The sequence below is a fragment of the Aotus nancymaae genome, unplaced genomic scaffold, assembly GCF_030222135.1.
Source record: "Aotus nancymaae isolate 86718 unplaced genomic scaffold, 86718_ANA_hifiasm-v0.15.2.pri h1tg000053l, whole genome shotgun sequence".
Lineage (NCBI taxonomy): Eukaryota > Metazoa > Chordata > Mammalia > Primates > Aotidae > Aotus > Aotus nancymaae.
The window spans coordinates 20,216,333-20,244,329 of record NW_026988467.1 but is presented as its reverse complement, the minus strand read 5'-3'; the positions used below and the strand labels follow the sequence as shown (position 1 = coordinate 20,244,329).

General features: G+C 50.5%; 1 protein-coding gene across 1 annotated transcript; it reads left to right on the top strand.

The window, feature by feature from the left end:
• Positions 1-27,975, top strand: E2F2 (E2F transcription factor 2). Its single transcript, XM_012440068.2, has 7 exons — positions 1-258; positions 6,692-6,797; positions 9,111-9,330; positions 10,144-10,302; positions 12,186-12,300; positions 15,756-15,948; positions 23,943-27,975. Exons 1-7 carry the CDS (start codon positions 7-9, stop codon positions 24,209-24,211), a joined length of 1,314 nt encoding a protein of 437 aa, XP_012295491.2. The 5' UTR covers positions 1-6; the 3' UTR covers positions 24,212-27,975.
• The last annotated feature ends 22 nt before the right edge of the window (positions 27,976-27,997 follow it).

Below are 27,997 nucleotides of genomic sequence, written 5' to 3'. Positions count from 1 at the left end.
CTCGCTATGCTGCGAGGGCCCCGGATCTTGGCTTCCGCCACTGGGCAGCACCCGAAGGTGGTGCCCGCGATGAGCCCCACCGAGCTGTGGCCGCCCGGCCTCAGCAGCCCCCAGCTCTGCCCAGCTACTACCACCTACTACACGCCGCTGTACCCGCAGATGGCGCCTCCCGCTGCGGCGCCCGGCACCTGCCTCGACGCCACTCCCCATGGACCCGAGGGCCAAGTTGTGCGATGCCTGCCGGCAGGCCGGCTGCCGGTAATGCTGGGGGTCCCCACCCCTTCCCTCTATGCTTTTCCAGATGTGGGACAGGAGGGAGGGGCGCCTGAGATCTAGTTTGAGTGAAGCAGGTAGAGTTTTGGGGAGAGGGAAGATGAGGTTTCAGTTCCTAGGACCCAGTGCCCCCACTATCTGAGTAAACGCCCTTTCATTTTCAGACTTTGGATGAAGTAATCTCAACCATTCTAGTGGAGTGGAATGAGCACTGGATTGCGAGTCTGGAGGGAGACCCAACCCTCTACTCCCAGTACACTGTGTGACTGTGGGGAAGTCCATGCAGCCAACGTTGCCTCCATTCATTCATTACTTCATTGTTTGGCCCAGAAACCAGTACTGGGTGCCTGCTATTGTCTAGGCAGAAGGCATGGCCTGGGGACACTGTAGGACTTTAAGACAGAGGGATAGATCTAATGGGTCTCTTAGGTTCAATCTGCCATGGACAGATTCCAAATTGTCCAGTCAACTCCTGGTATAGTCCCAAGTATCTGCCCTAGGTCCTCCCCGAGACCCAGTCTTTCCCCCCAGACAGCCTGTAGCAGATACAAAGGTGGGCAGCCCCTGGGGTTCTGTTCAGATTGGCTGCTCTCTCCTCAAGCCCCCAGGCTTGTTGCCAGAGAGGGCCCAAAGTGTAGTGGCACCAGGCTGCCTGCCGACCTGGGCTCAGGGTGTGTTTTGTGGGAGTGGAATTCCTGGAGCCCGTCTGAATCAAAACAACTTTAGGGGTGGGGGTGGAGTGGGAAAAGCCCGGGGGGGTCTGGTGGTGGTGGTTGAGGAGCCTGGTTTCTGGTCTGACTCTGCCACTAATTCTCTGTGTGTCCATGGACAACTCTTGGCCCCATTCTGGGCTTCAGTTTCCTCTCCTTGACAATGCATGTGTGCACAGGGTGGCTGTGGGGCTAGCTCTTCTCAGCCACGTTCAGCTCCAGGTCTTTGGTTTTGGAAGCAGGCTCCAGGGAAGGGAAGGGGATGTTGTAGGTTTGCTTAGTGTTGAGTAAGTTCAGGTACAGGGATAAGACCACCCCCCACTGCCCCAGAGGCATCTGGTCAGACCTGTGCTAGTCAGCAGGCACGGATGCCCAGCCAGCTCTGGATGCAGGCAGAGCCACCACTCCCTGCCAGTGGACTCAGGCTTTGCCCATGTTTAAAACTTTAACCTTACTGGACATTATTTCTAACTGGGAAACCCATACTGTACATTATTTCTAACTAGAAGGCAGTGGGCAGGAATAGTATGATCCCCATTTTACAGGTTAAGCAACTGAGGATAACTCAGACTGGGCATTTTGTGTTCAGTGGTTTTTTTTTTTTTTTTTAATATATATATATTTTTTTTATAAAGATGGGGTTTCACCATGATGGCCAGGCTGGTCTTGAACTCTTGACCTCAGGTGATCCACCCACCTTGGCCTCCCAAAGTGCTAGGATTACAGGCATGAGGCACCACGCCTGGCCTTTTTTTTTTTTGAGACAGAGTCTTGCTCTGTAGCCCAGGCTGGAGTACAGTGGCGCGATCTCGGCTCACTGCACCCTCCACCTCTTGGGTCCCAGTTAAAGCAATTCTCCTGCCTCAGCCTCCCAAGTAGCTGGGATTACAGGCACGTGCCATCACACCCAGCTAATTTTTGTATTTTTAGTAGAGACGGGGTTTCACCATATTGGCCAGGCTGGTCTTGAACTCTTGACCTTGTGATCGACTCGCCTTGGCCTCTCAAAGTGCTGGGATTACCATGCCCGGCCCAGTGTTTTATAGCCTAAAACATTTTTGTAGTTTGTGAAATAGATGGCATTAGTAGCTCCATGTTACGGGGGAAACTGAGGCTCAGAGAGGGGATATGACCTAAGGTCAGAGATGGGTATGGGCTAGAGTGATGGGACTCACAAGGCAGTAGGCTCTTCTCTCTTTTTTAAAATTTTTTATTGTAGAGACAGGGGCCTCCCTATGTTCCCCAGGCTGATCTCAAACTCCTGGGCTCAAGCAGTCCTCTTGCCTTGGCCTCCCAAAGTGCTGGGATTACAGGCATGAGATACTGCACTTGGTCAGGCAGTAGGCTCTTCTCTATGTAGTCTTGACTTTCTTCAATACTGCCTGACTTAGAAGTTGCATTCCCCGCAGGGAAGGGAGCTCTTCGGCAGGCCCACTCTTCTCTGGCCAGCTGCTTTCAGATTCGAAGTTTCAGTAACAGCTGTGGTTACCTTCCCAGAGGAGCGCAAGTGCATCTGTCCGTACCTCCCTCCCAGAGGGCCTCAGTGATCTTAGCAAGCAGGGCTCTCTTTTACTGAGGCCACTCATGTGCCAGACACTGCTTGGCACTCTTCACGTTCATTATCTTGGTCAAGATGTCCCAAATGAGGCATCTTGCAGTTGAGGAAACTGAGCAAAGAAAGGAAGTCACTTGACTGGGTCACAAGCAAAGAAGCAGGGGAGTCTCCTTGCAGCAGACCACCCTAAAGGCCTCCAGACCCAGAGCTCCCACTCCTGTCAATCCCCAGGTGCCCGGCGCTCAGCCCTGTGGGCAGGCCTGCCCTCTGCTTGCTCATTTTACAAGGGTGTGACCTGGAGCAGGTCCAAATCTAACCCTGGGTGTGGCCGCTTGCTTTGTGGCCAGGCTGCAAAGTGCAGGGTGAGCAGGATTTGTTGGGGAGCTTCTGTTTAAAGGGACCTCAGGCACTGTCCAAGGATGGCAACCAAGTTCAATGGCAGAATGAAAGTCAGAACCTAGATCTCCTGGCTCCCTGTCCAGAACTCTTTCCAAGTCCTCTGAGGAAGGGTCAGGGGATGCTCCTTTATTTCGTGCCTCCTCTGGCAGGCACATAGCATCATTCTCTTTCATCCCTGCAGGAAGCTCTGCCCAGGCTGGAGTGCAATGGTGTCATCTCTGCTCACTGCAACCTCCACCTCCCAGGTTCAAGTGATTCTCCTGCCTCAGCCTCCCAGATAGCTGAGATTACAGGTGCCTGCCACCATGCATGGCTAATTTTTGTATTTTTAGTAGAGATGGGGTTTTACCATGTTGGCCAGGCTGGTTTCGACCTCCTGACCTCAGGTCATCTGCCCCCCTTGGCCAAAGTGCTGGGATTACATATGTGAGTCACTGCACCCAGCCCTCCTTTTCTTTTGTCTACATTTTCCAAATTTCCTCTTGGAGCCATGAAAGAAAATACACATTTTAACAAACAAGTCTACAAGGCAGGTCAAATGAGGAGATGCAGACTTAGAGAGGCAAGACAGTGAATCCCAGGCTGCCCAGCTACCGAGTGCAGAGCTGGGATCTGAAAGCGAGTTTCGACCCCTTACATTTGCTCCTACCCCCACCATCTTACTTAGGGTTTAGGAAGAGACCAGGCTCCACTCTGCGTGACCTTGGGCAAGGCACTTCCTCTTCCCCAAGCCCCAGTTTCCTCACCTTGCTGCCCGTGAGGGGGTTGTGCCTGGGGATCTCTGACCCTCTGCACTTCTGCAGATGCCTGAGGAAGGAGCTGTACTCTTCTCCCTAGGGGTTGGCAGGGTGGGCTTGAGTCCTGACCAGGCTTTTAAGATCCAGCCAAAGGGGCTGCCTAAGAGTGCCCAGGGTAGAGCTAAGCCAGCCTCTGGCTGTGGCCACAGCCTTTGCTCTCCTTCCCCCACCGCAGTCTCTTTTCAGCTCACCCTTGAACTTTCCCCTTTTCCCACTGGTGCCCCCCTCCCCGGTGGGAGCACTCCCTATGGGCAAAGCGCTTTGCTGCGCTATCTAGCTGAATCCTCAGCATAGGTGGAGACCATAATGCCCATTTTATAGGTGACTTGAGGTCAACTGATTTCCCAGCTAAGAAGGGGGAAAGCCTAGATGCAAAGCCAGGCCAGTCTGACTCCAGGACCTGTGCTCAGCCTCACCTTGATCTTGATCCTCCTGGGCTTGTCCTCTGCCGCCTCTGTTCTGCAGACTCAGCCCAAGCCATAGGCTGGCTTTCCTCTGAGCACTACCCAGAGGTGTCTGGGAGGTATCCTTAGGGGACACTTTGCTGCTTTGGGACTCTGGGAGTGCAGAATAAGGGTGAGGGAGAGTGAGAAAAGAGAGAAGGGTGTGTGTGTGTGTGTGTGTGTGTGTGCGCACACATGTGTATGCCCAGGTCTTGGACCAAATTCTAGCAAATCCTGGAGCAATGTGTGTGGGATGGAGCTGCAGCAGCCTGGTACATGGCTTTGGAGTCAGACAGGCCTGGGTTCAAACCCTGTCCGTGACCTTTGTATGACCTTCGGCATGCCGCTTACCCTCTGTGAGTCTCCAGTTCTTGTCCTCCGAGAGAGAGTGCCAATACTGATGTCACAGGACTGTTGTGAGCATGTAATAGGCCTGGCATAGATATTCTGTTCAAGGTCTTTCCAGGTTTCTTCCTGGTGTGTTCCATTGGGGAGGCAGGTGTGGCTGGGGAGACTCTGGGCTGCCCCACCTCTGCCTCAGATAGAACTTGGCCTGAACTTCCCTTCCTCTCCCTGCCCTTGGTGCTCCTGCCCAGGGGTATATGAAGAATAGTAGGATGCGCAGCCTTGGTCAGGATTAATGGAGGCCTCGGAGCTCACCAAGCCTCAGTTACTTCAGCTGAACAATGGGGATTAGTGGTGTGGGAAGATTCAGTGAAGTGATGGATGTTGGGGCGTGGCTCAGGGCATGTGGAAGGTCTCAGGCAGTGACTGGGCCTTTCTCTAGTGACAGGGTGGGGCTAAATCCCTAGAATTTAGGATTTCACCAGTGAGGAGGGTAGAAAAGGAATATTTAAGAGACTTCATGAGGAATGAGCAGGAAAGTGTTTGGATGGTGTCTAGGTCTGGGTAGTGGTAGAGAGAAGGAGTGTCATATCTAGGCTCCTCAAATCAGCCCAGGAAGACGTCCTGGAGGGGGCAGGAGTGGGGGAAGGGGAACTGACAGCAGGAAGAGCTGTCACCACCCCTAACACCTGTCAGCCCAGCTGTGCTCAGCAGCAGTTAGAAGTCTCAGCCCTGCCGAGCATGACCTCACCACCAAATGTTAAAATAAGCCTGTCTGTCTAAGCCAGGGTAGGGGTGTCTGGGGAACCCAGGGTTTGAAGGAGGAAAGAAATGGGCTTGATGACCCCCAGAAGGATGTGTCAAGGAAGAGGTCGAGATTAGATTTTAGGGAAGGGACTCTGCGTTTCCTAAACACCCACTGTGTGCTGAGACACAGTCTGAGAACTTTACAGAATTTAAAGGAGCAGGGGCTAACTAGGGTGTTTCTCCCGCATGCATTAGACAGGGAGCTAAGTAAGTGATTCAAAGGGAAGCGACTCGGGGATTAATTCAGCCTGTTCCAGGGTTTTTAAGATCCAGAGGCTGCCCAGGTGGTGCCTTCCTGGAATCCTTACAATAGCCCCTTGAGGCAGGCATTTTCTACCCTGTTTACAGAGGAGGAAACTGAGGCTCCTAGATGTGGAACCTTTCCCCTAAGTCGTACAGTGAGCCTGTGAAGGAGCTGGAGCTTCAAACATGGGTCTCTGACCTCTGTCCCAGTGTCCCAGTGCCCCAGTCCTGCCCCTGCCCTGCCCCTGCCCAGCCCTAACCAGGAGAGAGGCCCTTTCCGGGGCAGTGCAGCTCTGGGCCTAATTGGGGCCTGGGTGGTGACAGGGTGGAGAGGAGCAGATGGGTCTGTGGTTTGATTTCCCCAGCAGGTGTTTCCCAAGCTTGGCGGGAACAGAGAGGGGGAATGGGGATGGGGGAGGGGTGGCCTCAGCTGCTTGTCCTTAAGACTTGGGAAGGATTCATTGTCTGCCCCTCTCGGCAAAGAAAGAATGGCAAATGCAGTCTATTCAGGAGGCCCTGGGCCCTCAAGCTGGAGCTCAAACATGGGGGTGGGGATGTTTGCACTGCTTCCCACTGTGGGCACCTCCCTGGGGTGTGGCACTGAGCCAGGAAGTCTCCTGGGTCTGGGCGGATGCCCAGCCCCACCCTGATAAGGACCAGCTGTGGGACTGTGATGGGCACTCAGTCTGGCTGGGCCATCTGCTTCTGTATGGGGGGGCCTTTCCCCACCCTGATGTGGTTTAGGCCCCACCCACTGCTTCCTCCTGGTATCATCCTCTGGGTGTGGTGGGGTGAGGAGTGGGTGTAGGGGCAGACTTGGGGCCTGTGCTTAAGGAACCCCGAGCCTTTGGCCAGACTGGTTTTGGTAGGGTCTCAAGTGCCTGGGCCTCAGAGGATGAGAGTTTTATTTGCCCTTCAGAAAACAAGACTTCCCCTGAAAGCTCACTTCTCAGGTCATTGATATTTTCCTATCAAGGACAGCAGTGCTTCACCAGGACTGGCAGTAAACTGAGGCACAGAGGTGGCTGCTAGTGGCCTTATCACTTTGGCCCCACATCAGGAAAGATTAAAGGAGGAATGATTCTCAAACTCTGCATCTCTCTCCCACCTCTCTCCCAGGCCAAAAGGAAGCTGGATCTGGAGGGGATTGGGAGGCCCGCTGTCCTTGAGTTCCCAACCCCCAAGGGGAAGTGCATCAGAGTGGATGGCCTCCCCAGCCCCAAAAGTAAGCAGTGCTGATGGAGCCTCAGGGGTGGGGTGGGGCAGGGGCAGAGGGCAGCGCCCTGCCTAATCACTGGGAGTCATATTTGGATCACTTTCCAGTTTACAAAAGCTTCCTGTGCATTTTCTCACTTGATCCCGCCGGGTAGGTAGGCCTGTCTCTCTTTACTAATCAGGCAACTGAGACTCAGAGAGCTTGAGTGACTTGCCCACAGTTTCAGAGTGGAGTCAGGACTAGAGCCTGGACATGTAAGTCTTGTACTACTTCAGTGTTTTTTTTTTTTTTTTTAATTATTATTATTTTTTTATATAGATGGGGTTTCACCATGTTGGTCAGGCTGGTCTTGAACTCCCGACCTCAGGTGATCCGCCCACCTTGGCCTCCAAAGTGCTTGGATTACAGGCGTGAGCCACCACGCCCGGCCTCTTTTTGTTTTTAGACATGTCTTACTCTGTCGCCCAGGCTGGAGTGCCATCTTGGCTCCCTGCAACCTCCACCTCTGGGGTTCAAGCAATTCTTCCACCTCAGCCTCTTGAGTAGCTGGGTTTACAGGGGCATGTCACCATGCCTGGCTAATTTTTGTATTTTTAGTAGAGATGTTGTTTCATCATATTGACCAGGCTGGTCTTGAACTCCTGACCTCAAGTGATCCACCCACCTCAGTCTCCCAAAGTGCTGGGATTACAGGCATCAGCCACCATGACTGGCCAGTCTTGTACCACTTCTACCACACCATGTACTGCTCTCATGATCTAAATGCAATGACCAGTGTTTTATTTGGGAATTTATTATTTTTAAAAAGTTTTCATATTTAGGTCAGTATAAACTTTTCTAAGAGAATCCAGCTCAGAGAAGCAGGGGCTAACCAGGTCTTTCTCCCACGTGCAGACAAGGAACTAAATAAGTGATTCAAAGGGAAGGGAAGTACAGATGGATCCAGTCTGTGCCACCTCAGGTTTTTTTAGATCCAGAGGTTGCCCAGGTGGTGCCTTCCTAAAGCTAAGTTGGAGGGGGTTGCTGCCTCTTGATATTTTCAGTCAATATCCTGGATAGGCCAGGCACGGTGGCTCACACCTGTAATCCCACCACTTTGGGAGGCCAAAACACTGTCTATACTAAAGATACAAAAACTAGCTGGGCATGGTGGTGAGCGCCTGTTCTCCCAGCTACTTGGGAGGCTGAGGCAGGAGAATCACTTGAACCCGGGAGGCAGAAGTTGCCATGAGCTGAGTTCATGCCACTGCACTCCAGTCTGGGAGACAGAGTGAGACTCCATCTCCAAAAAGAAAAAAAAAAAAATTCCTGGTTAGAGTGGGAGTTTAAGCAACTGTGTTTGGGAGGAACACTAGTTTTACAGGTCATTCCTGTAAACCTTAGTTGTCTCGTGTAAAAGGAAGCTCAGCTACATCAGGAATGGCAAGAAAGTTTCCTTTGCATTGACTGGTCAAGGCTGCCCAAAGCACTGTCTTGAAGGATCCTAAGACTCATGATAACTGGTCCTCTTCCAAAGGAACCTAAGACTGTCCAAAGCTCAGGTTCCAGAATTATTAGATTGGCCGCTAACTTGCTATATGACTTGGAAGTCACTTGATTACAAAAGTCCCCTCTCGGTTTAAGATGCTGCAGCTGAGATGTGGTCTTGCAACATCAACCTCATTGAGAAAGAGACCTTTTTCATGAACCTCCCCCACTTGATGTTGTAGGACTGATTCTTCTCAGATAATCATTGGGATTCACACGGAAGGAACAGCCAGTGTGTGTCTATAAAAATGTTCTTAAATCCAGGCTTATCATTCCTATCCTATTCTAATTCCAAACTCCTGACATTTAAGTGGCAGGATAGGGTAATGGTTAAGAAGGAAAACTCTGGAGCCAGATTGTCTGGATTCGAATTCCAGCTTTGCCACTTTCTAGCTGAGTGAGCTGAGCAAATTACTTAAACTGTGCCTCAGTATTTTCATCAATAAAATGGGGATGATTGTACAGCAACCTTATATGGTATTGTAAGGCTTAAATGTGTTAGTATGTGGAAAGCACTTAGAACAGTGACAGTAGTTGTGGGTGGTGGTATGGTGTCCCTAAGGTGTGGTGGAAACATGCCTTTAACCAGGAGTCAGGACACTTGGCTTCCAACACCTTCTCTCTTAGGTATTAGGTTCTCTGTCTAGACAGTGGTGGTGATGGGTGCCCTGCCTCACAATGCTTTGTAAACTGGAAAGTGGGTGGTGAAAGATGGTACTTTATGAGCCTAGGTCAATGGGCGAGGGTCCTGGGATGGCACTCCCTGAGCTGTGGCTGGGTCCCTTTCTTCCTCAGCCCCCAAATCCCCCGGGGAGAAGACTCGATATGATACCTCGCTGGGGCTGCTTACCAAGAAGTTCATTTACCTTCTGAGCGAGTCCAAGGATGGGGTCCTGGACCTGAACTGGGCCGCTGAGGTGCTGGACGTGCAGAAGCGGCGCATCTATGACATCACCAATGTGCTAGAGGGCATCCAGCTCATCCGCAAGAAGGCCAAGAACAACATCCAGTGGGTGTGAGTGCCCGTCTAATGGTACCCTCCAATGGGTACTTGGGCTGTGGGCGGAGCCAGGGGCAATAGCCAGTGGGTGGGAGTGGCAGGGGTAGGGCTGAGAGCAACATCCAATGGGCACAAGGGCTGAGGTGAACCAAGAGCAACATCCAATAGGCTTATTGCTGGAGGTAGAGCCAATGTATGGTGGGGAAGAGCCCCGTGTACCTGCTGAAGTAATAGGAGAACGTGATGTGGGGCAGAATGGAGAATGACTTCTGTAAAGGCCACAGGGGACTCCAGATTCTTCCTCTTGAGTCAGAGATCCCAATATCCACTTCTAGCTTAGGGCAGTCCCCTGGGAGCTGAGTAGGGGCATCCCAGACTCCTTCCAGATCTGAGCTAGAAGTACTCCAGCCTCCTTTCTCCACTTCTACAGGGTTTAAAGAGCTAACCTACAGCCCCTGGCATAAACCCTAAGAAAACCCTGGCTGGGGAGTCAGGACTGAGGCTACTACAGTTCCCTACCATTGGGAACAGGTTGGGGCATAGGGATGAACAGAGTCTAGAGCCTCCCCCAAAAGTGGGGTTTAGGCCTTGACATGTTTCTCCTCCCAAGCCCAACCCCCAAGCCCTTAGTTCCAATCTGTGGTAGCTCCCTGAGAGTCAGGCATGACCACTGATTTGTACAGCCCAGGGGAGCACCCTCATAGACTATTTGAATGGCCTTGTTCTGGAGTTTCACTCACACCACCCATGCATCTCTGCACAGCAGCCCTGGAGTTGGGGTCTCTGGATGTGGACTAAGACTGACATGGGGGGGTGCTCTGTTTGCAGAGGCAGGGGAATGTTTGAAGACCCCACCCGGCCTGGGAAGCAGCAACAGCTGGGGCAGGAGCTGAAGGAACTGATGAACAGGGAGCAGGCCCTGGACCAGCTCATCCAGAGCTGCTCTCTGAGCTTCAAGCACCTGACTGAGGACAAGGCCAACAAGAGATATCCTCCTTGGTTGTGGGGAAGGTGTCAGGGAGAGGAACCTGTTGCATGTTTATATCTATCCTGAGTTGATTCAGTACTCGCATATAGGGATTAACTATCCCTAAGGGTCTGGCATCTGTTTCTTCCTTCCTGGGTGGCTTTTCCTCTCAAGTCTATTTTTAAAATTATTTATTAATTTTTTTAGAGGCAAGGGCTCACTCTGTCATCCAGGCTGTAGTACAATGGCATGATCATAGCTCACTACAGCCTCACACTTCTGGGTTCAAGTGATCCTCCCACCTCAGCCTCCCGAATAGTTAGAACTGCAGGTGTGTGCCACCATGCCTGGCTAAGTTTTTATTTTTTGTATAGACAGGGTCTTGCTTTGTTGCCCAGACTGGTCTCTAACTCTTGGCTTCAATCAGTGCTCCCACCTCAGCTTCCCAAAGTGCTGAGATTACAGGCATGAGTCACTGTGCCTGGCCTCAAGTTTATTAAAGGTATGTTTTCATTATTGAAATAAGCCAAGTACATTTTTTTAAATCTGGAAAATGAAGAAAAGAAACGATGAGCTGCCACCTTAACATAGCCATTGTTCCTTAACTGCACACAGAATGTGTGTTATTTAAATATAGTTAGTTGTAATGTAGTTGTGTGCCTGCTGAACATAGTTGGTTTTTGTTTTTTTTTTTTGAGATGCAGTTTCGCTGTTGCTATCCAGGCTGGAGTGCCATGGTGTGATCTTGGCTGACCACAACCTTCGCGTCCCTGGTTCAAGCAATTCTCCTGCTTCAGCCTCCCAAGTAGCTGAGATTACAGGCATTTGCTACCGTCCCCAGCTAATTTTGTATTTCTCCATGTTGGTCAGGCTGGGCCTGAACTCCCGACCTTAGGTGATCTGCTCACCTTGGCCTCCCAAAGTGCTGGGATTACAGGCGTGAGCCACTGCGCCTGGCCTTTTTTTTTTTTTTTTTTTGAGATGGAGTTGTACTCTGTTGCCCAGGATGGAATGCAGTGGCATAATCTTGGCTAACTGCATCTTCTACCTCCTGGGTTCAAATGATTCTCCTGCCTCAGCCTCCCAAGTAGCTGAGATTACAGGTGCCTGCCATCATGCCTGGCTAATTTTTGTATTTTAAGTAGAGACAGGGTTTCACTATGTTGGTCAGGCTGGTCTTGAACTCATATCCTTAGGTGATCCACCCGCCTCAGCCTCCTGAAGTTCTGGGATTACAGGAATGAGCCACTACACTTGGCCTTCATGCCCAGGTACTTTTTGTATTTTTAGTGGAGATGGGGTTTCACCATGTTGACCAGGCTGGTCTTGAACTCTTGACCTCAAGCGATCCACCTGCCTATCATCCCAAAGTGCGGGGATTACAGGCATGAGGCACTGCGCTTGGCAGAATATTTATAGAATGTTTTCCTGTATTTTACTTGTTTTCTTAGGTCAGATTCCTGGAATTGAAATGATGAGGTCAAAGAGCATGGGCCTCAGGGTCTTTCATACATTTTCCAAAATTGTTTCATATCTAATTGGTTTTAGATCTGACCTTGTATTTTTGGAAGGATGCTAGGCATCGTGGGAAATACAAAGAAACAAAACATGTCTTCCTTCCTTCTCAGAGCCAATGATCTAGTTTGAGAGATGAAGCCTTTACATAAAAAGCTGATATAAGGCAACATTTTTTTTTTATAATTTATATTCTCATTTGCTTTCTAAAGGGATCCAAGGTAGCTTATGATATTGACAGGTTACAGATTGTAGTTATTTCTAGGCTGTACAAGGAGTGAGAAAGTAATGTTCAGAGGCTTAGGAGAAGTGGATGAAGGTGTTTCCTGGCAGGCTTGGGGTTTGAATTTTGACCAGACAGTCACTTTTCTTGACCCTCCTGCCCTACGCTGGCCTATGTGACTTACCAGGATATCCGTGCTGTCAGCAACTTTAAGGAGCAGACAGTGATTGCCGTCAAGGCCCCTCCGCAGACAAGACTGGAAGTGCCCGACAGGACTGAGGTGAGAGGGGAGGCATTTGGTGGAGAGCGGGGCGGGGGGCTGCCAGGGCAGGTTCCAGGCAGCTCTGCAGACTGTCCCTGGCACTGCCTAGCCCCATGCTCCCCAGGCCCATTCTGGTGTCCATGGCAATATTGGTGGCCTTCAAGCTTGGGCAGAAATGGCAGAAGCTGGAAAGGGCAACAGAGACTTAGTAGTGGCCTGAGAAAATCTCTGTTCCTAGCTTCTTTCTGCATCTCACCAGCCCTGAGTCCTGCGTACATGCACACTCATGCCTATGCATGATGATGTCAGTACTTATGAAAATCCTTTCATGCTGACCATGCTTTCCCAGGTTGAAGACCACAAAGTTCCTGACACTCCCTGTGAGGCCTTGGTGCTCTGACCCCAGCTGACCTTGCCAACCTCCTTCTCCCTGCTGTCCCATCTATCTTTGTTTTGGCCACACTGATCTGTCTGCAGTTTCCCCAATGCACTAAGCTCATCCCTAGTGTGAGATCTTCTGTTACATTTTAATTATTTTTTGAGATGGAGTCTCATTCTTTTGCCCAGACTGGAGTGCAATGGTGCGAACTCAGCTCACTGCAACTTCCGCCTCCCGAGTTCAAGCGATTCTCCTGCCTCAGCCTCCTGAGAGCTGGGATTACAGGCATGTACCACCACGCCTGGCTAATTTTTGAATTTTAAGTAGAGACAGGTTTCACCATGTTGGTCAGGTTGGTCTTGAACTCCTGATCTCATGATCCGCTCACCTGGGCTTCCCAGAGTGTTGGGATTGCAGGCGTGAGCCACCGCACCCGGCCTTTTTTTTTTGAAGACAGGGTCTTGCCCTGTCTCCCAGGCTGGAGTGCAGTGGCATGATCTCAGCTCACTGCAACCTCTGCCTCCTGGGCTCAGGCCATTCTCCCACCTCACCCTCCTATTTGCTGGGACCACAGGTGTGTGCCACCATGGCTAGCTAATTTTTTGTATTTTTTATAGAGATGAGGTTTTGCCATGTTGTCCCGGCTGGTCTCAAACTCCGGCACAGAAGTGATTTGCCCATCTTGGCCTCCCAAAGTGCTGGGATTACAGGTGTGAACACTGCACCTAGTCGTGCAAGACCTTCATACATGCTCTTTCCTCAACTGAAATGCTCTTCTCTTTATGCCTGGTTTATTGCTATTCATCCTACAGGTCTCAATTCAAATGTCACTTTCTGAAGGAAGCCTTCTCTGATTACCTGCAGACTTCATAACCACCTGTGCTTTTACACTGCCTTTAGTCTCCATTAGCTGAGGTATATTTGGCATGATTACTGATTGCATTCTGCTTCATCTATTAGAGTGTAAGCTTCACAAGAGAAAGTTCTGCTCACCTTGTATACCCTGCCCAGAGCCTGGCATATGATAAGGGCTGAAGAAATAATTTGTTTAAAGGAAGAACTGGAGCTGTGGAGATGATTAAGTTCCCCCTCCTCCCCTGGAGAAGTTCAGGACTTAGTGGGAAAAAGACGTGGTCATTTATAGACTGAAGATGTTGCTTTGAGAGCATAGAGAAAGGGTAGAGGAGGCATCCTGGGTGGAGACAGTTAAACTAGATCTTAAAGAATGAATAGGGTTTTTGGCTGGGCATGTTGGCTCACGCCTGTAATCCCAGCACTTTGGGAAGCTGAGGTGGGCAGATCATGAGGTCAAGAGATTGAGACCATCCTGGCCAACATGGTGAAACCCTGTCTCTACTAAAAATACAAAAATTAGCTGGACGTGGTGGCGTGTGCCTGTAGTCGCAGCTACTCAGGAGACTGAGGCAGGAGAATTGCTTGAACCTGGGAGGCAGAGGTTGCAGTGAGCCGAGATGGCACCACTGCACTCCAGCCTGGTGCCTGGTGACAGAGCAGGACTCTGTCTCAAAAAAAAAAAAAAAAGAATGAATAGGGTTTTGTTTGTTTTTGAGACGGAGTCTCACTCCGTTGCCCAGGCTGGAGTGCAATGGCATGATCTCGGCTCACTGCAACCTCTGCCTCCCAGGCTTAAGTGATTCTCCTGCCTCAGCCTCCTGAGTAGCTGGGATTACAGGTCCACACCATCATGCCCAGCAAACTTTCATATTTTTAGTTGAGCCAGGGTTTCACTGTGTTAGGCTGGTCTCGAATTCCTGACTTCACGATCCACTCACTTCGGTCTCCCAAAGTGCTGGGATTACAGGCGTGAGCCACCGTGCACGGCCTATGAATGGGGTTTTTGCTAGATGCAGTTCTGTGTGAGCACAGGCATGGAGACCTGGACGTGTGACAGGATGGCATGCATGTCATCAGTTGTGGCTTAAGTTGCGGTTATGTGGTAGGGAAGAGGCAGGGTGGGAAGGCCAAATATCAGGACTCTTGGTTACAAGTAACAGAAAGTCAAGTCCAACTGGCTTAAGCTGGAGGTGTGGGTAGGGGTGGTGGGAACCAAGTGACAAGTTCTGGGGGCGATTCAGAGATGGCAGGCAAGGCTGGATGTAAATGCTCAAACTATGACTTCAGGTCTGTCTCATGCTTTTCATCTCTCTGCTTTTCTCTGTGCTGACTCAATTCCCAAGTGGGCTCTTTCCTTATGATGGCAGAGATAGTCTCCTCGAGATGGAGTCTCGCTCTGTTGCCCAGAGTGCAATGGCACAATCTCGGCTCACTGCAACCTCTGCCTCCCGGGTTCAAGCAACTCTCCTGACTCAGCCTCCCAAGTAGCTGGGATTACAGGCACCTGCTACCATGCCTGGCTAATTTTTGTATTTTTAGTAGAGATGGGGTTTCACCATGTTGGTCAGGCTGGTCTTGAACTCGTGTCTTCAGGTGATCCACTCGCCTTGGCCTCCTGAAGTGCTGGGATTACAGGAGTGAGCCACTGCACCCGGCCTTCACGCCCAGCTACTTTTTGTATTTAGTGGAGATAGGGTTTCACCACATTGGCCAGGCTGGTCTTGAACTCCTGACCTCAAGTGATCCACCTGCCTCGGCCTCCAAAGTGCTGGGATACCAGCTCAGCAACCCCAGTGGGAAGGGGGCTCTTCCATTTCCCATAAGTCCAGCAAAAGTCTTGGGCCTAGTGCTGGTTGGATCCACCTGAGGAGCCGAGCCATGTGCCACCCTGAACTGATCATGTCACACTAAATTTCCTGGCTGTGTCACAAGCTCACCCACTGGGGTTGGGGAAGGGTGCTGCCCCCCTGCCCCAAAACTGCATGACCTGAGAGTGGGAGAAGAGTGATTTCCCACAGGAAAATCAAGGTGTTCCCCCTGAAAGAAGTGGGCTTTGGGGCCAGACAGCAGAAACAGCGAAGTCCACCCTAGGCCAAATGGAGTTGGTCTCACTGCCAGCCCAGGGGTTGAGCTTGCTCCCATGGGCAGCAGCAGCCACGTGTGTCCGTCCATACACACTGATCCACAGGTAAGTGTCTAGTTTCCCAGAGCCATGACCTGGCTTCTCTTCTTCCTCCAGGACAACCTGCAGATATATCTCAAGAGCACCCAAGGGCCCATCGAAGTCTACCTGTGCCCAGAGGAGGTGCAGGAGCCGGACAGTCCTTCCAAGGAGCCCCTCCCTTCTACCTCTACCCTCAGCCCCAGACCTGACTCTGCCCAGCCCAGCAGCAGCACCGACCCTAGCATCATGGAGCCCACAGCATCCTCAGGTAGGACCCTTGTCCAGAGGGACAGGAGGTGGGGGGAGCGACCAGCCTTAGTTTTCTCTCCTACATCAATGTTTGTTGAAAACCTCCTGTTTTATCCAGCAGCTGAGGATGCAGTCATTCTCCCCGACATGTGTGCATTGTACTTAATGCTTTATAAAGCCTCACTAGGAAGGCCTGGATTTGAATCCCAGCCCATCCACTTACCAGCTATGGGACCTTGGACAAGTTACTTAACCTCTCTTGGCCTCAATTTTTCTCATCTGTGAATTGGGCATAGTAATTAATGCTGTCTAACTCTTAGGTTGTTGTGAGAATTGATAAGTTAATATGGTCAGATGTGGTAGCTCACACCTATAATCCCAGCACTTTGGGAGGCCGAGGCAGGAGAATCATTTGAGTCCAGGAGTTCAAGAGCAGCCTGGGCAACACAGGGGAGACCCTGTCTCTATAAAAAGAATCTTAAATTAGCCAGGTGTGGTGGCATGTGCCTGTAGTCCAGCTGCTCGGGGAGCTGAGTTGGGAGGATCACTTGAGCCATGGAGGTTAAGGCTGCAGTGAGCTATGATCATGTGACTACACTCCAGCCTGGGCGACAGAGGGAGACCCTGTCTCAAAAATAAAAATAAGAATAAAATTTTAAAAAATAGGCCAGGCACAGTGGTTCCCACCTATAATCCCAGCATTCTAGGAAGCTGAGGTGGGAGGATCACTTGAGCTCAGGAGTTCAAGACTGGCTTGGACAACATAATGAGACTCCATCTCTCATAAAAATAAAATAAAATAATAAAATAAAATTTGCCCTTTAAAAAAAAAATAAGGTATAGAGGTGCTGTGATTTACCCAAGGTCTCCCAGCTGGGAGGCAACAGAGCTGTGTCTTGAACCTTGGTCTATGCACTCCCAGCCCAGTGTTCTCTCCACAAGGCACAGAACAAATCAAAGAAGGGGCTTCTGGCTGGGAGGTCGACAGTATGGCTAAAAGCTGGCTACTCCTGATGGAAGCTAGTACAGGGGAGTTGCCAGGGAGCCAAGTTCCTGAGAGCTTCCCAAAGAGTGTGGGAGTCCGGAAGGAGTACAAATGGAAGCCTGTAAAGTCCCCTCCTCCAGAACAGTTTTTGCCTTTCCTTGGGATCATGCATCCAGTTAGACTGATAGGATTCTTCAAGACTGTGTAGGCCAGTGTTCCACTTTTTGTCTTCTTAGCAGCAGAATTCTTTTTTTTTTTTTTTTTTTTTTTTTTTTTTTTTTTTTTGAGACGGAGTCTCGCTCTTGTTACCCAGGCTGGAGTGCAATGGCGCGATCTCGGCTCACCGCAACCTCCGCCTCCTGGGTTCAGGCAATTCTCCTGCCTCAGCCTCCTGAGTAGCTGGGATTACAGGCACGCGCCACCGTGCCCAGCTAATTTTTTTGTATTAATAGAGACGGGGTTTCACAATGTTGACCAGGATGGTCTCGATCTCTCGACCTCGTGATCCACCCGCCTCGGCCTCCCAAAGTGCTGGGATTACAGGCTTGAGCCACCGCGCCCGGCCGCAGAATTCTTTTAAGTAGAACCCTAGTGGTTAGACAAAGGCACAGCTGGAACTGGGCTGATGGAAGAGGCTTGCTGGAGGGGTTCTGCAGTACACTGGTTGTATCCATTTCTCTAACTCAGAGGTTAATAAACTGTTGCCTGCAGGTCAAATCTGACCTGCTTTTAATTACGTATGAGCTAAGAATGGTTTTACATTTTTAAAGAGTTGTGGGAGAAAGTAAAAGAAGGCAACTGTGTGACAGAGACCGCAAGTGTCCCGCAAAGCCTAAAATACTCTCCAGCTCTTTTTTTTTTTTTTTTTTTTTGAGACAGAGTCTTACTCTGTTACCCAGGCTGGAGTGCAATGGCAGCAATCTTGGCTCACTACAACCTCTGCCTCCTGAGTTCAAGCAATTCTCCTGCCTCAGCCTCCCAAGGAGCTGGGATTACAGGTGCCCATTACCATGCCCAGCTATTTTTTTTTTTTTGAGATGAAGTCTCGCTCTGTTGCCAGGCCGGAGTACAGTAGTGCGATCTCAGCTCACTGCAACTTCTGCCTCCTGGGTTCAAGTGATTCTCCTGCCTCAGCCTCCTGAGTAGCTGGGACAGGCGCATGCCACCACACCCAGCTAATTTTTGTATTTTTAGTAGAGATGGGGTTCCACCGTGTTGGCCAGGATGGTCTCCATCTCTTGACTTCATGATCTGCCCACCTCAGCCTCCCAATGTGCCAGGATTATAGGTGTAAGCCACCATACCTGGCCAATTTTTTTTTTCTTTCGTATTTTTAGTAGAGACAGGATTTCGCCATGTTGGACAGCCTGGTCTCAAACTACTGATCTCACGTGATCCACGTGCCTCAACCTCCCAGAGTGCTGGGATTACAGGCTCCAGCTCTTTATAGAAGTTTGCTGTCCCCATATAACTCGACCCTCTTTTTACACGTGAATGAACAGAGGCCCAGAGAGGGCAAGTGGCTTCCCTAGGCTCACACAGCAAGTTGATGGCAGAGCTGGGACCAGATCCCAGCCTCCCAACTCTTCTCTAGTGATCTCTCTGTGTCTGTCAGGCCTCATCAGGGACCAGACCAGAGCTTCTCCTTGTGCCAGCCATCTGTCCCTCAGGGCACCTCCCCAGTGCCTATCTTCCATCCCAGACCTATGCCCCACCCTCTGGTTCATCCTCCTCCTGCTGTGCCTCCTCACTCAGCTGTCAGCATTCGCATAGCCCTCCGAAGCTAGAACCACCTTCACTTCAGTTGTCCTCTGAGACCTTGGGTGGAGGTGGCAGATCCCAGAGCATAAACAAGGGTGTGAAGTTGTTTTTTTCTTTTGAGACTGAGTCTCTCTCTGTCACTCAGGCTGGAGTACAGTGGTATAATCTCGGCTCACTGCAACCTCCGCTTCCCAGGTTCAAGAGATTCTCCTGCCTCAGCCTCCCGAGAACTGGGAGTACAGGCGCATGCCACCATGCCAGGCTAATTTTTGTATTTTTAGTAGAGACGGGGTTTCACCATGTTGGCCAAGCTGGTCTTGAACTCCTGACCTCAGGTGATCCACCCGCTTCAGCCTCCCAAAGTGCTGGGATTATAGGCATGAGCCACTGCGCCCAGCTAGATGTGAAGTTTTTACCTGAGTTTTACAAATCAAGATGCTGAGACCCAGAGAGAAGTAGAGGCTTACCGAGCCATCAGTGGTGAGGCCAGCTCATAAGCCAGCTCTCATTTCATGGCTGTCACCCAACCCTTGTCACATGGCCTCATAGTGTTATCCCTGCTGACGGGAAGAGGAGGAAGTTTTCCTGAAGGTGCGCACGCACACACACATGTTCCATGCTGTGTCCTAAAGTAGTGTCATTTTGAGGTCTGAGTGCCAGAGGCCATGCAAGAGAAGCTACTGCAGTCGTGAGACCGGAGTCCTGGCCCTGGTTCCTCATTACGAGAGGAACTGTTCTCCTCAGCCTCAGTTTCCCTCATCTGTAATGGAAGGGGTTTGAATGGCATCGCCTCTGACATCTCTCCAGGCTCTGAACAATCTGAGATAAACCTAAATGTAGCTGATAGCACAGGATTTGAAACGGGGAGCCTGTATCTCACCTCTTAGTGACATCGTGACTGTGAGCGAATCACTTTAACCCCTCCCAGCCTCAGTTCCCACATCTCTTAAATAGGGACACTTGAAATTTCCTCATGAATATTGAGTAGGTTACAGGAGATGACATGCATGAATGTGATTCTTTTTTTTTTTTTGAGATGGAGTCTCGCTCTGTCGCCAGGCCAGAGTGCAGTGGCACGATCTGCAACTTGGCTCACTGCAACCTCCGCCTACTGGGTTCGAGCAATTCTCTTGCCTCAGCTTCTCTAGTAGCTGGGACTACAGGCACACACCACCATACCCAGCTAATTTTTGTATTTTTAGTAGAGATGGGGTTTCACCATGTTGGCCAGGATGATCTCAATCTCTTGACCTCATGATCGTCCACCTAGGCCTCCCAAAGTGCTGAGATCACAGGCATGAGCCACCACACCTGGCCCAATGTGATTTTTTTTTAAAAAAGCTTATGTGGCCAGGCATGGTGGCTTACACCTGTAATCCCAGCACTTGTGGAGGCTGAGACAGGCAGATCACTTGAGGTCAGAAGTTCCAGACCAGCCTGACCAACATGATGAAACACCATCTCTACTACAAATACAAAAGTTAGCCAGGCGTGGTGGCACATGCCTGTAACCCCAGTTGCTCAGGAGGCACAACAATCAATTGAACCTGGGAAGCAGAGGTTGCAGTGAGCTGAGATCACACCATTGCACTCCAGCCTGGTGACAGAGTGAGACTCCGTATCAAAAAAAAAAGCTTGTGTGAAGAGCATCTACTGAGGCGGGCCTGGTGCTGTTTTAGAGACAGAAAAACAGTAAGAGCCATTCAGAGTGCAGTGGAAAGACAGGTATTCCAAGAGGCAATTCTATTTCTGGGCGTGGTCAATAGCAGGAATCAGCAAGGTCTGACTTGTAGAGATTTTCACATGTGTTTTATCAGTTACTGCTTCCAATACTCATTGAGGCGAGTCCCTGTTTTTCCACATGAGGAAACAGAGTTCTGGGGTTCCATGGCTGGTGAGGGGAGGCGCTGGAGTCTGAGCCCACGTGCTCCTCCCTCCGAAGCGAGGCTTCTGACTGTAACATCAGCAGTGTGCCAAATAAACCTTAGATTTTATTTATTTATTTATTTATTTTTGAGACAGACTCTCGCTCTGTCACCAGGCGCCAGGCTGGAGTGCAGTGGCATGATCTTGGCTCCCTGCAACCTCCGCCTCCTGGGTTGAAGCAGTTCTCCTGCCTCAGCCTCCCTAGTAGCTGGGACTGCAGGCACATGCCACCACACCCAGCTAATTTTTGTATTTTAGTAGAGACGGGGTTTCACTGTGTTGGCCAGGATGGTCTTGATCTCTTGACCTTGTGATCCTCCCGCCTCAGCCTTCCAAAGTGCTGGGATTACAGGCGTGAGCCACTGTGCCCAGCCAGATTTTTTTTTTTAATTCAAATATGTTTAATTGATTTGTTTGAGCCCCAGTTTTCTCATCTGTAAATAGGGATAGCAGCATGGACTCCCTCAGGGCCATTTGAGTGTCCAAGGGGGCTGAACAACACCTCGCCTCAAGGGCAGTGCCACCACCTCCCCCATTAGCCTTGGTAAATGGGAGCAATTTTTAATAGGAGCAGGGGCAACATGCAGACCCGACAAACTAGCGCTTTTTAAAAAAAATTATTTATTTTTATTTTGAGACAGAGTCTTGCTCTTGTCGCCCAGGCTGGAGTGCAATGGTGCAATCTTGGCTCACTACAGCCTTCACCTCCTGATTTCAAGCGATTCTCCTGCCTCAGCCTCCTGAGTAGCTGGGATTACAGGTGCCTGCCACTACGCCTCGCTAATTTTTGTATTTTTAGTAGAGACGGAGTTTCACCATGTTGGCCAGTTTGGCCTCCAACTCCTGACCTCAGGTATCTGCCTGCCTCACCCTCCCAAAGTGCTAGGTTTACAGGCATGAGCCAGCGTGCCAGGGCAAACCAGTGCTTCATATGCACTTACCATGCAGTCCTCTGAGCAACCCTTTGAGGTAGGTAGAGTTATCATGCCCCTTGCAGAGGGGAGGAAATGGATGCTCTAAAACATGAGGTTGGCCAGGTGCAGTGGCTCACACATGTAATCCCAGCACTTTGGGAGGCCAAGGCGGATTACTTGAGGTCAGGAGTTTGAGACCAGGCTGGCCAACATGGTAAAGCCCTGTCTCCACTAAAATACAAAAATTAGCTGCTGTGGTGCCATGTGCCTGTAATCCCAGATACTCAGGAAGCTAAGGCGGGAGGATTGCTTGAACCCAGGAGGCAGAGGTTGCAGTGAGCTGAGATCACTGCATGAAGTCGCATGCCCATGGGTGCACCACCAGTCTCACCAGGCAGCCTAGCACCCCAGCACAGTTGTATCTTCAGAATAATACTTGGCTGGGGCTTAAGGAGTGACTCCAATGGGGGGAGATTCTGAGCATCAAGATGTATTTGACAGGCAATTTCCAGTGCCCTATTGCACATCCCATCCCTGTATGGGAAATCACCGTCTTACCTCTAAGTGGAAATGAGCAGGCTGGGCGCTATGGCTCATGCCTGTAACCTCAACACTTTGGGAGGCCACGGCGGGAGGATTGCTTGAGCCCAGGAGTTCAAGACCAGCCTGGGCAATAGAGTGAGACCCCGTCTCTACGAAAAAGTTAAAAATTAGCTGGGCATGGTGGCATGCACCAGTGGTCCCAGCTACTCAGGAGGCTGAGGTGGAAGGATTGCTTGAGCCCAGGAGGTTGAGACTGCAGTTAGCCGTGTTCACCCTACTGCACTCTGCACTGTAGCCTGGGCAAGACCCTGTTTCAAAAAAACAAAAGAAAAGAAAGAAAAGAGCATGGAGTGTTGGAGAACGGCTGCTGAAAGGTCAAATAAGATGAGGCCAGAGAAATAACCATTGGATTTAGCAGCATCTGGAGGTCATTGGTTCAGGGGCATGGTGGGGAGAAACCCCAGACTGGAGTGAGTTGAAGAGAGAATAGTAATAAGGAAGTAGAGACAAGCTCAGGCTCTTCTGAAGAAAGTTTACTGTGAAAAGGAGCAGAAAAATGGGCCAGTAATTGGAGAGGGTGATGAGGTCAGGTATACTTGTGTATGGTAGGGAGTAAAGTCAACAAAACAAAAATTTACCATCGTCAGTATTTTTATTTATTTATGTATTTATTTATTGAGATGGACTCTCGCTCTATCACCCAGGCTGGAGTGCAGTGTCGTGATCTCGGCTCACTGCAACCTCTGCCTCCTGGGTTCAAGCGATTCTCCTGCTTCCGCCTCCCAAGTAGCTGGGACTACAGGTGTGTGCCACCATGCCCAGCTAATTTTTTTCTATTTTTAGTACAAACGGGGTTTCACCGTGTTCGCCAGGATGGTATTGATTTCCTGACCTCGTAATCTGCCTGCCTCAGCCTCCCAAAGTGCTGGAATTACAGGCATGAGCCACCATACCATGCCTGGCCTCTGATAGTGGTTTTTAATGCATATATATTTTTTAACTCTCATGGAAGTCCAGTGTCTATTTTTTCTTTTGTTGCTTATGCCTTTGTTGTCATATCCAAGAAATAACTGCCAAATCTAATGTCATGAAGTTTTTGCTCTGTTTTCTTCTAAGAGATTTATAGTTTTAGGTTTTAGATTGAGATCTTTGATCCATTTTAAGTTAATTTTTGTATGTGGTATTAGATAAGAATCCAACTTCATTCTTTTCCATTGGACATCCAGTTTTCCCTGCATCCTTTCTTAAAAAGACTGTCCTTTGGGGAGGATGCTTTTTAAAGATATGAGTTATTCGAGCATATCCATGTGTGGATGGGAATGTTCTGATAGAATGAGAGAAATGGATGACACAGGAAAAAAGAAATTATTTCAGGACCAAGGGGCTTGAAAGTGAAACGGGGAAGGGGAAGTGCGGTGGTTCACATCTGTAATCCCAGCATTTTGGGAGGCCGAGGCGGGCAGATCACTTGAGGTCAGGAGTTCAAGACCAGCCTGGCCAACGTGGTGAAAACCCTTCTCTATTAAAAATACACAAATTAGCTGGGCATGGTGATGCGCACCTGTAGTCTCAGCTACTTGGGAGGCTGAGGTGGGAGAATCACTTGAATCCGGTATGCGGAGGTTGCAGTGAGCCAAGATCATACCACTCTACTCTAGCCTAGGTGATAGAGTGAGTCCCTGTCTCAAAAAAAAAAAAAAAAAAAAAGTGAAAAGGGGTAGGGTTGAGTGTAGAAGCTGGAAGGTAGATTTGAGAGCAGGACAGTCCCCCCAGGCTGAGGAATAAAGGACACGGGTGCAGTCATCCAGAGAACCGGAAGTCTGTCCTTGTGTGCCGAGAGTTGGACACCAGAGCCAGGCATAACCTTTGTCTGTTTGTCTCCAGTGCCAGCGCCAGCACCAATCCCCCAGCAGGTCCCACCGCCTCCATCCCTGGTGCCCTTGGAAGCTACTGACAGCATGCTGGAGCTGCCGCACCCACTCCTGCAGCAGACCGAGGACCAATTCTTGTCCCCAACCCTGGCGTGCAGCTCCCCTCTGATCAGCTTCTCACCGTCCTTGGACCAGGATGACTACCTGTGGGGCCTGGAGTCTGGTGAGGGCATCAGTGACCTCTTCGACTCCTACGACCTTGGGGACCTGTTGATTAACTGAGTGGCTCTGCCTGCCTCCAGCAGCCTGCCCCTGACTCTGCCTCCTCACAGACAGGCTGACAGGTCCTCTGCCTGCACAGGGACATTGGACACTAGGTGCTGCCCTCAGGCCATGGGGTCTCCTCTCCTTCCCCACCCTGGCCAGCAGAAGCTGTGTGGGGAGATGTGGATGATGCGGGTGAGGTGTGGATAAGAGGGTGGGTCCTCACTTTCCTAGTGGAAGCTGGGCCTGGGGAGGCCCATCCAGTCTTCTGACCTCTGACTTCTCACGAGAAGGCTGCAGGTGAGGTGGCCAAGTCCAGGGAAAGGCCCTGCTACCTCCTTTTGAGGGGTAATTACCTCGACAAACCAAGAAGCACCTAACGCCTTTGTATTTATTTCAGGTGGAGTTGTATTTGTTTGTTCCCCCTGAATTTTAGCAGGGAGGTTATTCTAGGTTTTAGTGCGACCTCTGCAGACAGGCCCATCGGGTCCATGGCTGTCTGTGTTCTGGGGCAGGTCTGGGTTTCCAAGGGAGGGGCCCAGGCCAAGTCCCTGCTTTCCCCACTGTGGTGGGGACTGGGTCTCTGAGGGGCTGTCCGGTCTGCCGGGACTCTAATTGCACTTAGGCGGCATAATTCTAGTAAACAGCCCCTGCGGGCCCTTTCACCCTGCCCCCTGCTCTCAGCCTCACATCTCCAGCTGAGGCACTGGCTTTGGCTTCCTGGTCTCCTCTGTCCCAGAGTTGGTTCCAGGGAGCCATCCCAGGGCAGGTAGCACTGAGGCCCCTGTGGAAACGAGCTGCCAGCTCAGGAGACCCCTTTGCTGAGGAAGTCCTTACCTCTCCCTCCCCTTGGGGTGTAAAAATAGTCCAGCAGAGACAAGCTCCTGAGAAAAACAGACAGGAACATGGGGGCAGCTGTCATGGCTGTGGCGGGCACCTTTCCTCAGTTTCTGCCTTGCCCTGGTCCAGGAGCCGTTTCACACCAAGGACTTGGTAGGCGGAGGCAGCCCCACCATAAAGAAGGGTCAGATTAAAACAAGAAACTGCCAAAAGCATCCTCTCCGCCCCCCATGTAGCGCTGGCATCATTCTCTGCTTCCCTGGGAGGATTTTTTCCACCATGTTTATTGAAGGGGATGGTTCTTTAAGGACGTCTCCACCCCTTAGAGCTCACTCAGACCCCCAAGGACAGAGGTGACCAGTGCTTGGTGACTTGTTCACTCCTTTTTTCCCTGGTATGCTGAAGGGGTGACATAAAGAGGTTGTCATGGCAGACCAGGCCTTGGCAGCTAATGGGGAGAGGGACTCATGTTACCTCTTCAGGCTTGAGGTCCTGAGGGGGTCTTTTGGCTTCAGCCTGTTCCTCCAGAGGCTTAATTATCTCACATTGTCCCTGCAGCCCAGCTGCTCTTGTCCCCCACCCACCTTGGGATGTGGATGCTTGGGACTGAACCAAGGCCATGCCTTCTGGAGAGAGGCACAGGTTGGTCTGAGAGGCCCGCCACCCACCCCTCAGGGAGCCAGGTTTTCTCAGAGGCTCAGCTGGATGGCACTTTTAAAAAAAGAGTTTGTAGCATTAAGCTGGTTTAAAATATGAATTTGGTTTTGTTGAATGGCTCCTGAGCTGACTGATGTCTGAAGTTTGAGAGGGGGAATTATTTGAGGGTATGGCCCAGTGTGATCTAATGCCCAGTTGAAGATAATTGTGCTTCATCATTTCTTCAGCTTCCTGGGACCCCAAGTTAGCCTGCTTCCAGGAGAAGTCAGCAGGTCACAGCTGCCCCCACTCTATAAGCAGGGCTAATTTTGTACACTTTACAGAAATACTTTTGGTCTCCCTTAAATACAAAAGTCTTATCAGAAGCCCATCTTCTTTTTTTTTGAGTCGGAATCTTGCTCTGTTGCCCAGGCTGGAGTGCAGTGGCGTGATCTTGGTTAACTGCAACCTCCACTTCCTGGGTTTATGCGATTCTCTGGTCTCAGCCTCCTAAGTTGCTGGGACTACAGGTGCCTGTCACCATGCCCAGCTACCTTTTTTTTTTTTTTTTTTGCATTTTTAGTAGAAATAGGGTTTTCCTGTGTTAACCAGGATGGTCTTGATCTCCTGACTTTGTGATTCGCTCACCTTGGCCTCCCAAAGTGCTAGGATTACAGGTATGAGCCACCATGTCCAGCCCAGAAGCCCACCTTAAAGTCCAGCATGCCCAGGGCCCAGGGACCCTGCATGGAATCTCGTTTGGGGTAAGTGGGCTGCTTTGCTCTGCCCTCGACTGGGCTGCCATTTAGTCAGGTGCCATCTGTGAGGTCAGAGGTGTTTGACTCCCATGCCTTGGGCTCAATCTGGATCTTGCCCCAAGAATTACATCAGAGAAAAGGGAGAAGAGGCCTGTAGGATCCATGGGAATGAGTTTAATGCTGAAGTCTGGAATTTAAGTTCATTCCCTAAACACCTCTCCATAGGGCTGGACAGGGGAACTGCCCTCAGGCTTGTGGCCTGTGTCCTCAGCAGCGGTCTTTGCCTCCCGCCACCCCAGGGTGTCCCTTTCACACCTTACCTAGCCAAGGGGCTGGACTGCCCAGGTGCTAAGCCTTGGATTCAGTGCAGGACACAAGTTCATGCCCCCTTCTTGCCAGTGACACTTGAAGTCTCCCAACTTTCACGGAGTGCTTTCAGGACACATCATTTTGAGTGGTCTTTTTTTTTCTTTTTTTCTTTTTCTCTCTCTTTTTTCTTTTTGAGATGGAGTCTCATTCTGTTGCGCAGGCTGGAGTGCAGTGGCCTGACCTTGGTTCACTGCAACCTCCGCCTCCCAGGTTCAAGCGATTCTTCTGCCTCAGCCTCCCGAGTAGCTGGGACTGTAGGCATGCACCACCATGCCCAGCTAAATTTGTATTTTTTGCCGAAACAGGGTTTTGCCATGTTAGCCAGGCTGGTCTTGAACTCCTGACTTCAAGTGATCCACCCACCTCGGCCACCCAATATGCTGGGATGACAGGCGTGAGCCACTGTGCCCGGCCTGAGCGGTATTTTCTTTAGGCACCAGGTAGACTTTAAAACTAGGGTAGTAGAAAAGCCAGTTTCTTTCTGAGGTAAACAGTTTCTTCCAGGAAACTCTGCAGCCCCTCAAAAATCACCCATGTCCCCAGGGACGTCTAAAGCTTGAGGTTCCAGGAAATCATTCAGTTGAGTTGGAGATTCAGAGATTTCTTAAAGCCAGGGACATGTTCCTAACTCCCTTCCCATTAAAGGTGTTAGAACAGACCAGAGGGTGACCCTTTTCCACTATAATGGGACCAGCTGGTGAGCCTACAGGGAAGAGGGAGGTGTTAAAGCTTGAAAAACCCTTCGGGATGGTTCTGACTTCTCTCTCCCTATGTGTTCTCAGCCTCCGTTCTGCACAGTGTTTAGTTTTAGGGAGAGGGTTTGGGTGAACCAGCATCCAGGTGTTGTGTGACCTAGCGTATGTGAAGTGAAAGCCTTTTGGGGTTGTTTGGAAGCAGCTTTCTGGTTCTTGTCATTGTATCTTGAGGTCCCAGAACCCTATTCTCCCACGAGGACCCTTAGTGACTGTGGTGGCCACAAGCCCGACCAGCCTGCTGGCTCTTGGGTGACCTGAAGAACCTTGCCTGTGGCACTTTTCGAGGGTGAGCTGGACCCGAGAGAACGTGGTCCCGTGCTGGGACTCATGCAGGTCATTTCCCTGAGGCCTGGTTTCATCCTGGTCCTGTCTTGAGCACCACATAAACCTCCTTAGATAATTGGGCATTAAACATTAAACTGCAGCTCTGGGCTTCTTGTCTTTGT